The following is a 13041-nucleotide window of genomic DNA, read 5'->3' on the forward strand; positions in this document are numbered from 1 at the left end:
TCGGACTTTATCTGCGCAAACGGCAGAAATGTTAAATTTGGGAGATTTCTGAAATTCTAGCTAAAGTCTGCGGCTTCGCCGCACAGAGACCGTGACAGGTATCAATGTAATTTGGAAAACTTTTGATGTCCCACTCCTCAGTACCATTTTCACCAAATTTCAGCTTTTTAGAAGCAACGCCCTGGGAGGAGTTCGTAAAAGTATGACGTTTGGAAAAACTCCCTAGTCATGCTTAGCCATTTTTGAACCAATATGGCCGACATTTGGTTGGGCGGACGGCGTTGCCGTGATAATATTTTTTACTTCTCTTGTCACCATCTACCTCTGCGCCAAATTTCATGATTCTACCATCAGATTTTTTTTTGGTCATTTCCTATCTCAACGCATATGCCTACCAGAATGTAGAGAGGCACGATTTTTAGAGGTGTATACATTTTTGTGACTTTTTGTCAATGTTCACTGGGTGAAAAATAGGGGGGTTGGTCCCGAGAAGAAAGAAAGAAAGAAAGAATAATATTCCGATGCGAAAACAATGTTTCCCATTTTTCAAATATCATAAACTATACATTTTCGGAAAGCGCTCGCGCTTTCCTACCTCATGGTGTGGGTCCCTGGTCACTGACGGGTACTTTCGTTAATTTTGAGTGGGCTCCGCCCACTTTGTGTTTTTGGCCCTCTATACAGTAATAATGTTCAATTTTTGCATTACATTCTTATATGCACGGAACATGCAAGAGATGGGGAACGTATTCGTGAGCTACTTAGCGCAAATGAGTGCTTTATCCCCATATAAAGTGCTCGTTTAGTGCACACTTTTGCACGGGCTTCGCCTGTTTACAACGGTAATGTTCCATTTTCCTACTATTAATTAGTATGCACGGGGCGTGCGTGAGTGAAGGAGTGCGTTAGTGAGTGTTTGGAAGTGGGCGAGCGCTTCGCGCTCGATTTCGTGCGCACTACGTGCGCACTTTCGCAGCCGTGCTTCGCACGGCCTTACGAGATTAATAGGCCTCTCGCCAGCTTGTGGCGCTCGGGCCTAAAAATATGATATATAAAAGGAAAAAAGTACTATCACCCCAAAACATCTACTCAAATTGCAGCAACGTATTATGAGTATTTCTAGTTATGAGTTACTGTATTTTCCGGACTATAAGTCGCACTTTTTTTCATAGTTTTGGCCGGGGTATGACTTATAGTTATACTTATTTACTTATACTCCGGAGCGACTTATATGTGATATTATCAGTTATTTTCACTTTTGCAACAGCATTTCATACTCCAGTGCGACTTATATATGTTTCTTTCTTCTCTATTATGCATTTTTTGGCTGGTGCGACTTATGGTCCGGAAAATACAGTACTTCCCACTTCTCCCAGACAATGACCTAACACAATATGGGGAATATAATTGTAATTTTTCAGACTTTCCACAGTACAACCGTGAAAATAATCACGTTCAAAGCCAAATTAAGCAACTTAATTTAAATTTGTTCTCCAAAATGTGCAACTAAACATAGTGCGTTTTGTGTGGCTGATACCACAATAGCTAAACTTTTTCACTTTTGCTTTGTTACGTGTCAATAATCAAGAATAACGGCCGCGTTTCTTCTCACAAAAATCGTAAAACACAAAAAAATCGATATTGTGCCCAACGCCAATGACAAATGATGCTATTGGGTTGAAATGCGACCTCCTGGAACCTCCTTTGTTACCCCTGTGTCGTAGTGGATTGTTTTACCTGTGGATGGTGGGGTGGTGGGAGAAGACAGGACTGACCTACTTTTACTCCCCCCTGTGCCATTATTGTGACAAAATGGAGTCGTATCTGAAATGTGTGAGGGGAAGAGGGGGAAAGACGGGGTTGTCACGGTGAAGGTGTCAGTCCATGTCAGGCACGGTAACGTTCAGTGAGTTTGTAATGCCATTTAGTGCATTTAGTGTCTTCTTCAATGGCGCTTGGACAGTAGACCTTATACAGATGATATATGATGATATATTGAAGCTGCAGTCGACAAAAAGAAACATATGTGCATCTGTTAATCAGTGTATCTTTATTAATGGTCACAAAACAACATTTTGGTGAAATTTAGCTTTTTTTTCCTTTCCTTTCTTCCTCTCCTTCTTCTTATGTATTATGAGTATTATCAATTTATTAATTTGTTTGACCTATTTAGGCTTTTTTATGTTACGTTTAGCCTTTATTTTTCAATTTCTCAATTCATTTATTTTTTAATTAATTTGTTCTTCCTTTTTAATTCATTTTTTTATCTATCAATTTTCTTCTTCTGTGTCATATTTATTATGATTATGATTTATTTATTTATTTGACCTATTTGGATTTTTTAATGTTATGGTTAGCCTTTATTGTTCAATTGTCAGTTCAAAATTAATAGGTTTAACTTTTTTTTTTATTTTTTTAAACCTATTAATTTTCCTCTTTTCTCCTTCTTCTTCCTTTACTCTAATGTACTTTTTACTGTAAATGTACATTTTCGAATGGGCACGTCAATACTTTTACTGAAGTAGATCATTTTATGCGATACTATGACATTTATCCAAGTATTTTTTGCTCCAGTATCTGTACTTTTACTTCAGCAACAACATTTCTGATTGGTATTCTCAGTATATTCTAAACACGACATGCTTTATCCAGCTTCACTTTTATATCCGCTCCCATTCCCCGCTGCCCATTTCAAGCCCGTTTTTGAGGCCGTGTTGTGTGTTTGATGCCCAGGCCCCACATGGTGTCGGAGTACATGGGCATCCGGAACGAGAGCTTCATGAAGATCGCAGCGGTCGGGACGTGGATGGGGGACTTTGTCACCGCCTGGATGGTGAGCGTCTGGTTTTATACTCTTTTATACACACGACAACATGCAAATGAAGGGTGGCGACTGCTGCTCTCTCCAAAGTTGTTCGTTTGCACATGAACGGCGCACGGACTTTACTGGGAGGGACGGTAACCCGCGGAAACCTGTTATTGTTTGGCCTGGAATGTTACGTAGTGCTGCATTATGCGGTCAACAAGGCGATGAAGAGCCCACTTATCTGTCGAATATATGTATATATTTTTTTAATTTATTTACAGATACAAAACAGTAACAATAGTTGGACAGACAATTATAAATAAAGATAATACAGTTTTTTCTATCGTGTTTACGGTCTTTACGTCATTGTAGACTATATTTATTAACATTAATCATGTGAAATAAATACCGCGATAAGGAACAACAGACCTGTTGCCCACACATCCAAAAGTCATTATTACAACAAACAGAGGATAGCATTAGCCGTTAGCTACTTGAAGCCGACGCGCAACATTTACATTTACCGTATTTTTCGGACTATAAGTTGCAACTTTTTTCATAGTTTTGGCCGGGGTGCGACTTATACTTATATTTATACTTATATACTTATACTCCGGAGCGACTTATATGTGACATTATATGTTATTTTCACACTTGCAACTGCATTTCATACTCCAGTGCGACTTATCTATATGTTTTTTCTTCTCTATTATGTATTTTTTGGCTGGTCCGACTTATAGTCCGGAAAATACGGTGCAATGACTGGGATGCGAATGTCAAATGAGACATTACTGGGAATAGCTGATGAGCTTGGACGCTTAGCAACCAGAGTTCTTTTCAAAATTAGCCAAAAAAGCCTCCTGCATTCGGAGCTTGAGTGCTTAGAAAATGTCTGTGTCCACTGCCATTTACCTACTCATTTTCTTTTATCTATGTGCGTACACAAACATACGGGTCATGAACTTCGCGGAGCCATTTTTCAACAATAGTGAACGGAAATCCACTGTTCGCTACGTCACTGGCAGAAGATAAAAGCAGCACTAGTAGTCGCCCATTCGTTGTTATCGTAGCTGTAGAAATGTATTCTTTTAAGTGTCACATCAGTATTCACTATTGTGTCTCCGCTTTAGTCCCCAAAGCTGCCAGGATTCACACTCAACATAAGTATAGTTTGGGCGACCGAATTTTTCAACATTCAAAACTGGGACACACCCGGATTGGGCTTGGAGTTATAATATAATTGGAAAAATTGCGGGTTATTAAGTGCCCTCGGTCCATTCACGGCTCATTCGCACCTTTTCCACGGCTACTTGTGTGTTAGCATATCATCTGAGAGTAGATCTGAGGGCATTTTTGTGTTTTAGTTACTCTAAAGCCAGATTTTCTCTACTTTGGTTAAAAAAAAAACTTCAATATATTCCCCTTTTTACTGTCTCAAAGTGTTCATAACCCTGGACAACTGGGACACGTATAAAACTGGGACAAATCAGTACTTTTGGATACATCCGTTGGGACATGGGACACAGGGCTCAAAACTTGGACTGTCACCCTAAGTATTGTACAACAGCGGTTTGAGTACTTTTTTTAGTGTACGACGACATTTTGCACAGCGTCAATAACAACAGATCTTAGTCTTTCAGATGCTCAAAGTTGTGTTCCATTTCAAGCTCGTCCGCCCGCTCTCCACATTCAGCAAATGCAGCCGACCCGGGGCGGACTGACGAAAGCACGGCTGCCGATCTGCGCACGACAGCTTTTCGCTCACACGTACAAATAATGGAGTCGTTGTTCTGTCTCGGCAGCGGGTGTTGAGTTAGCGGCGCTTTCGCTTGACATTTAGAACCCGTCGCTCTGTCGCCGCTGTTTCCTGTGCGGCCTGTAGAGGGGGAGATAGAGCGCTCTGACGGCAGATATTAGTATTCGCGTCTGAGGAACGGGAATTGTACACGGATCGGGGCCGAGAGGGATCCAGAAATGACTCGCTAGCGTTTCAAACTCAAGCTCGACGCTCGATATCGAATTCGATGCGATGATAACAACGGTTTAGCCATTCGAGTGTGATTTTAGGCAGAGAATAGTGGTACTTTCAGTGAGTCGGCATGTGGTCTTATATTATCTCAGGTAAAGGTCAGGATGAATGTTCTAATGTTGTTCAGGAAAGGTCAAATTCTGTCCTGTTGATACTGAGGAACCGGCTTTAGACCAATTTTGATGCAATGAAAACAAAACAAAAATAGACAATAGACAACAGACTTTTCAAGACAAAATAATAGTACTTTCTTTGTTACCATGGGGTCTTATACTAGTCCTGGTAAAGCTCAAGGTGAGTCTAAATCCGTGCAGGAAAGGTCAAATTCTGTCTTGTTTTCATGATTTATTTTTCAGTATCGAGTTCAAAATCTATATCTAATTTGGACACTAGTGTTAAGTGTTTAACATAAAAATACAAGCATGTTTAAAATAACCAAACAATATAGAAAATATGGGCTCAAACTTTCCCTAGAACATCGGTATCGGTATCGGCCTAAAATGGTGCAATATGTTCTTAAGTGAGAAATGTTACTTTAAAATAATATTACTTAAGTAGAATTAAACCGTGAACCAAATTACTCAAGCTAGAGTAAAAAGTATTCGGAGAAACTAATACTTGAGTCGTTTGGAGGTAAAATGAAGAATATTATGATTTGTGATTTGAGTTGGTGTAATCGGACAAACAACACATTAAATAATGCAGATTCTGGTATTTCAAAATAAAAGACACACACAAAATATCTGAAGGTGTAAGCTTTTGTCTCTTTAGAATTACACACAGTGGGAAGAAGAACCAAAACATGATTGTTCAGGTCACAATATAATCGCAATAATCGTTAGTAATAATTGAAATATTAGTGGCTTGCTGAGTGGCTCGTGCAGTGGCTCGTGCAGTGTCCCCGGCCTCTTCTTCTTCTTCACCGCAGTCATTTGTCGTGGTCTGAATGTGTCCGCAGGTGACCGATATGATGCTGCAGGACACGCACTATCCAGACTGGGGCCGGGCCGCGCGCAAGTTCTGGAAGAGGGGCAACAACCGCATCGTCCTCTTCTGGTAAGACCTCCGCAGTCCGTGTGCGGCGAGCGCGGTTTACGGATAAACGGATGAAACGAGGATTACAAAAAACGATAGAGCGGCGAGGAGCGTGACTGTGCGTAATCCCGCTCGCTCGGCCTTCTATGGTGTCATTACATATCCAATCCTGTTTCTAAGGGCAACAATGATTCAAGATTCAATTCAACTTCAGTTTGTAAAGACCAAAAACAGAGCAGCAGTTCATTTTAAAGAATAAATAAGTCTAAAAAATAAAGTCTTAAGACGTACAGCTACAGTAGGTGGCAGTAATGTAACACTTGGATACCATAAAACAGAAGAAGAAGATATCATTTTATAAGCTTTTAACCTATGAGGGTTTGCTCATATTAACATACTCAGAGTAAAAAAAAAAACAGGGAATTTACTTTAATATTTTACTCCTGGTTCAAGATCAAACTTTAAATTTCTGTACATTTTAGTTGTCACTTTTTCTTTGCTGTAAAGATAATTTGATTATTGAAGTATACACGATTTATGCATTTAAAACCATAGAAATCTGTTTAATTTACCACTGCTAATCAAATCAAATCAAAATTTAAAATTTATTTTTGTAAGGCCCAAAATCACAACAACAGTTGCCTCTGAGGGCCACAGGGAGAAATGAATCAACAATGTCTGTGGTGGCGATGGAGTCAGACAATGTCTGTGGTGGCGAGGGACTCTTGTAATCGGGAGTTCTATTGTTAGAGACGTGAAGCTGCCAGCTGCTAGCGTTAGGTGTTACCCGGGGGCCAGAATGGGTGACATCGAAGGAAACCTTAGGATCTTAAAGCAGAGTAGGACCCGTTTCCGGCGAGTCGTGATTCACGCAGGCGGTAACGACGCCCGTCGGAGACAATCAGAGGTGCTCAAAGTTCAAGTAGCCGCGGTGTGTGACCTAGCGAAGTCGATGTCAGACACTGTAATATTTTCTGGTCCCCTGCCCAATCGGATCAATGCTGAATTGTACAGCCGTCTTTCAGCATTCAACAGCTGGTTATCTAGATGGTGCCCTCAAAACAACGTAGTCTTTATTGATAACTGGAGTGCGTTTTGGGGAAAGCCCGGGCTCATACGCAGGGATGGCATCCATCCGACTTCGGAGGGTACATCCCTATTAGTTCGGAATTTGACCGATAGTCTTAGTCGTGTTAAGTGACCATCTAGGGATGAGCCCCAGGTGCAGAGCAGCAGTTCAAGACGCTCCTCTGTCGCTGAACTCTCGCCCGTTCTGTTCCATGTGAAGTGTTCAGATTCAAGACAGATAGAGACTGTGTGTGTCCCTCGTGTCCCTCGTACAAATAATGCCAAAAAGTCACATCTCAGAAAAAAATATTTCAGGCGTCAGACCAAATAACTTAAGGAAAATAACAATCACAAATGACACAAATATACAAATGAATAAACACGTAAAATGTGGACTGCTAAACATTAGAGCAATTTCCTCCAAATCGCTCTTAGTTAATGAAATAATTAGTGACTATAACATAGATCTTCTAGCTCTAACTGAAACGTGGCTTCAACAAGACGACTACGTCAGACTAAATGAGTCCACCCCACCCACCCATGTTAACTTTCAGACTGCCAGGAGCACAGGCCGAGGTGGTGGTGTGGCAGTGATCTCCCACTCAAGCCTACTCATGAGCCCTAAAACTAACAATGCATTTCACTCATTTGAAAGCCTTATGCTGTCAATCACATGTCCAAATATGAAAAACCAAAAAGGAGTTTTGTTCATAGTTATCTACCGACCCCCTGGCTCAGAGTTTTTAACAGAGTTTTCTGACTTTATATCAAACTTAGTGTTAGCCTGGGATAAAATAGTTATAGTTGGAGACTTTAATATCCACGTGAACATGAGTGATGACGCTCTCAGTAATGCCTTCAGCGCCTTGTTAGACAGCATTGGTTTCACTCAGAATGTAAATAAACCGACTCACACTCACAAGAACACTCTGGATCTTGTCCTAACGTATGGAACAGAGATTAGTGACCTCATTGTCCTCCCTCAAAACCCTATATTGTCAGATCATTTCCTAATTGCCTTTCAGTTTATTCTTAAAGATCATCCAGTCCCACAAAATAAAGTTATAATGAAAAGGACAATATCTGAAAAATCTATCTCAAAATTCAAAGAAATAATAGAGCCAATATTCAGTGACATGCCGTGTGATCCTGCTGAGAACAGCTTTAGTCCCAGTTTAAGTGATCAATTTGTCGACTTGACCATGAATTCTCTGAAGTCTGCTCTTGACGTTGTAGCGCCGTTAAAACAGAAGGTCATTAGGCCAAAGCGCGCCTCCCCATGGTACAACCAAGAACTGCGTTCACATAAACAAAAAGTTAGAAAGTTAGAGGGATTATTTCGTCGCTCTCACACAGAAGAATCCCTAAAAGCATGGAAAAGTTGCCTGCTGTCCTATAAGCAGGCTCTGCGTAAGGCCCAAACCAGATATTATTCAAATCTAATAGAAGTCAACAAAAGTAACACTAAATTCCTTTTCAGCACTGTAGCTAGGCTAACAAACTGTCACAGTGCAGTAGAGCCCTCACTCCCAGCTTCTCTCAGCTCTGATGATTTCCTCCTATTTTTTAACAATAAAATAAAAACAATCAGAGATAAATTAGATGAAATTACCCCCGCTATTAGCCCTGAACTAGCCCAAGCTGTAAATCTAACGTCCCATATAAATCCACCTGTAAACTTAGAAAGGTTCACAGCTGTTGATCAAGCAGAGATAACTTCAGCCATTATGTCCTCTAAAAGCTCAACTTGTGTCCTAGACCCCATTCCAAGCAGACTCCTCAAAGACATTCTCCCCCTAATTATAGACCCTATTCTTAATATAATAAATACTTCACTCGAAAGTGGCTATGTTCCACAGTCCTTCAAACATGCAGTCATTAAACCTCTTCTGAAAAAGCCTAATCTAGATCCCGACCTATTGGTAAACTACAGACCTATTTCAAATCTTCCCTTCGTCTCTAAAATCCTTGAAAAAGTTGTAGTAAAACAGCTTTGTCGCCACCTGCAGGACAATAACTTATTTGAAGTTTTCCAGTCAGGGTTCAGAGCCCACCACAGCACTGAAACTGCACTAGTTAAAGTCACAAATGATTTGTTATTAGCCGCTGATGATGGACTGACTCAATCCTGGTTCTGTTGGACCTCAGCGCAGCGTTTGACACCATTGACCACAACATTCTACTGCAGAGGTTAGAATGTGATGTAGGTGTTGGAGGAACAGCCCTTAGCTGGTTTAAATCCTATTTATCTGATAGGTACCAATTTGTTAATGTAAACCAGAGCTCCTCACTTTGCTCTAAAGTAATTTACGGAGTGCCACAGGGTTCGGTACTCGGTCCAATTCTGTTTACTCTTTATATGCTGCCGTTAGGCAACATTATCAGAAAGCATGGCATTAACTTCCACTGCTATGCAGATGACACTCAGCTGTATTTATCAATGAAACCTGATCAGAGCGATCAAGTAGACAGACTTAGTACTTGTGTGAAGGAGATAAAAACCTGGATGACACTAAACTACCTGCTTCTTAACCCTGAAAAAACCGAGGTCATTGTGCTTGGCCCCAAGCATCTACGAGACGGTCTATCTGAGCAGATAGTCACACTGGACAATGTCAGTGTAGCCTCCAGTTCTAGTGTAAGAAATCTTGGAGTCGTATTTGACCAGGAGCTCTCATTTAAAGCTCATATAAATCAAGCCTGTAAAACAGCCTATTTCCATTTGCGCAACATACCCAAAATCAGAAGAATCCTGCCTAAAAGCGATGCTGAAAAACTTATCCATGCATTTGTAACGACTAGATTAGACTACTGTAACTCCCTGCTTGCAGCGTGTCCTAAAAGCTCCATAAAAAGCTTTCAACTGGTTCAAAATGCAGCAGCAAGATTACTAACAGGAACAAAAAGAAGAGAGCACATTACGCCGGTGCTGAAGTCTCTTTTCTGGCTCCCGTCCAGTTTAGAATAAAATTTAAAATTCTACTCTTGACCTACAAAGCCATAAATGACATGGCCCCATCCTACCTCAAAGATGCTATAGAACCATATCATCCACTACTACTACTACTATATATGTAAAAATAAATCAAGAAAATTTGATTTAGATTGTATAACTAATAATGATATACAATAATAATAATATGATAATGATATAAAATAATAATATAGTGATGATAATGATAATTGTAATGATAATAATAATAAAATACAAATAATATGATGATGATAATTGTAATGATAATAATGATACTAATAAAATAATAATAATATAATAATAAGATGATGATGATAATGATGCTGATAAGTGTAATGATAATATTGATAATATATGTAAAGATAAATCACCCTCACAGTGCATGTTCTGTCATGACGTCAGTGCTGAAGTGTCTGTAATATATTCCTGAGAGGGCTGTGTGTCTGCGGCTGCTCCGCGCTCAATATCTGTGTTAATCTTCCCTCGCTCAACGTCGCACCTTTAATTAGACCGACAGGGTAAAGAAATCGATGAACACAGCGAGGTCAGAGCTTTTAGAGAAGTACCAGCCTTAAATAACACCTAAACAAATGCAGGCGGATGCGCCTATTGTGGCTAGTTTTGTGTCTGCGTTAAATAAATGAGCTGTAGATTGTATTTTTGGACAAGATCTCGTACGTTTCTTTGAATTTCAGTGATATAGTCCTGACTTAGTCTGGGTTTAGTCTGGGTTTAGTCTGGGTTTAGTCTGGGTTTATTATCCCTGATGTAGTTCTAGTTAAAAACAGTGTGTCCAGACCTGGTTTGGACCTGAATTTTGTCCCGTTTAGTCCTGGTTCTGATTCAGATCTGCCAGATCCTTGTATTAATTTGGGTTTGGACCTGTGTCATCAGTCTGGGTTCAATTCTTGTCTGGGTTTGGTTTAGTCCTGGTTTACACCTCAGACCTGGTTTATATTTAGTTCTAGTTTAAACCTGGTTTGGACCCAGTTTAGTTCTGGTTTAGTCCTAATTTAGTTAAACTGAAGTCCTAAATTAAACCAATTTAGTTTAATAGAGATCTTAGTCATTGTTGGTTTAATAAAGTTTAGTCCCTGTTTAGTCTCAGTCCTGATTTAGACCTAGTTTAGTCCTAGTTTAGACCTGGTTAAGTCCATGTTAAGCCGTAGTTTAGTCCTTGTTTAGACCTGATTTAGATCTTTTTACTAGTTTAGTAAAGTTTAGTCGCGGTTCAGTCCTAGTTTAGTCTTTGTCCTGATTTAGAGACGACGTAGTTTATTCCTTGTTTAGACCTGGTTAAGACATTTTTTAGTCCTTGTTTAGACCTGGTTAAGACATTTTTTAGTCCTTCTTTAGACCTGGTTAAGACATATTTAGTCATTGTTTGGACCTGATTTAGATCCATTTAATAGTTAAGTAAAGTTTAGTCCCTGTTTAGTCTTTGTCCTGATTTAGAGACAACTTAATTTAGTCCTAGTTCAGACCTGGTCACGTCCATGTTAAGATGCAGTCTGGTCCTTGTTTAGACCTGGTTAAGACATTTTTTAGTCCTTGTTTAGACCTGGTTAAGACATTTTTTAGTCCTTCTTTAGACCTGGTTAAGACATATTTAGTCATTGTTTGGACCTGATTTAGATCCATTTAATAGTTAAGTAAAGTTTAGTCCCTGTTTAGTCTTTGTCCTGATTTAGAGACAACTTAATTTAGTCCTAGTTCAGACCTGGTCACGTCCATGTTAAGATGCAGTCTGGTCCTTGTTTAGACCTGGTTAAGACATAGTCCTAGCTTGGACCTGATTTAGTCTTGATATAAGTAGTCTTTGCAATTTCGAGTCGGTCGCGATTGATCTCGACTAGACTCAGTTTGGTCCCGTTTTAGACTCAACTCGGAGCTCGCTGAATCTCAGTTTAGTCCTGGTTTAGTCCTCGCGCTCGCCGTCACCATGGCGGCGGGCATTGGAGGAGGAGCGATAGCTGTAGATGTTTGGATAGGTTTCCTTAGACCGGGGTCATCTCTCAAAGGCGCTCTTTCCCCGCGGCCGTCAGAGCTGTCAGTCAGAGCGGACACGAGAGCGAGAATCCCCCCGCGGTGCGTTTAAGGACCTCTGGGAAACACCAAGGGCAAGTGAGAAGACTGCGGCGGCTGACATCTGCTCGGGCTTAACCCAGATGCATTATTAAAGCGCTTGCATTGTAGACGCGCAGTGAGGTTCTGTGAATGGAGCTTGAACGTATTTGCTTATTTTCGCGCTAATTTTGGATGGTTTATCAACACTTTTATTTATAATTATGATGCACAAATCTCGCAGATGCTCAAAGTTGTTTCACGGTTTATTCTGACAAAAAGTGGATGAAACTAGTTCATTTTGCACTTATTTTCGACACGATTTAATGTGTAAAGAAGCAAGCGAATAGGAATTGTATTGCCATTTGAAACCTATATTACAGCAATAAGCTTCAGTTAAGTCTTTGAATCTTTAATCATCAACTAAATTGCGTTTAAACCAGGTCTGAACCGAGAGCAGAAATAGAATATAGAGATTTTAAATAAAGCCTCAGTGACATTTACGGCTGCAAGATTGTAATTGCAGGCAAATAAAAGTTTTAAAGGTTGCAACTATAGCAGTTATTTGTCGTTTTTAATTTCATTTGTTTGCATTTGTTTATTTATCACTTTGGTCTAACTAAACAGAAAATAGTTTGTCTTATTGTGTATGAAAGCTACTAAGTCGTTTGCATGTGATTCCTGATTTATTTTTGCAATTTCAGGCGTTAACTTCCCTCATTGTACTTGTTTAAAATGTGCATACAGATGTTTAATTTTTGTCTGAAAAAATAGGTTGTGTTCAGACTTACTACTAAATGTCAATACTAAAGAAAAGGCTTGATACTCCACCATTTGTCATAGAAACACATTTTTAACAATAGGATGCTGATTTCAACACAGATGAATGCTTTCTGTCATTTTACCCTGCTATTTTATCCACCATCCACTGTATTTATAAAGTACATTTTATACTCAAGACTGTTCCCAAAGTTCTGCTCACAGTTGATTTAAGACAACAAAAATATCACTAAGATCCTTATTATTCAAATGAGCAAAACAAGAAAAATACTAAAAAGAATATAA

The 13041-nt window shown here is 39.6% G+C and overlaps 1 protein-coding gene across 1 annotated transcript in view; it reads left to right on the forward strand.

Annotated features, from left to right (window-relative positions):
• Nucleotides 1–13041, forward strand: part of tmem117 (transmembrane protein 117) — a 131446-nt gene that overhangs the window by 88142 nt on the left and 30263 nt on the right. Inside the window, exons 4-5 of the mRNA XM_072435890.1 lie at nucleotides 2734–2833; nucleotides 5794–5891. Coding sequence (XP_072291991.1) covers nucleotides 2734–2833; nucleotides 5794–5891 — 198 coding nt within the window. The remainder of the gene's footprint in view (nucleotides 1–2733; nucleotides 2834–5793; nucleotides 5892–13041) is intronic.

The sequence above is a fragment of the Eucyclogobius newberryi genome, unplaced genomic scaffold (assembly GCF_026437365.1).
Source record: "Eucyclogobius newberryi isolate DKJ021-1_F unplaced genomic scaffold, fEucNew1.0.hap1 SCAF_7, whole genome shotgun sequence".
NCBI lineage: Eukaryota > Metazoa > Chordata > Actinopteri > Gobiiformes > Gobiidae > Eucyclogobius > Eucyclogobius newberryi.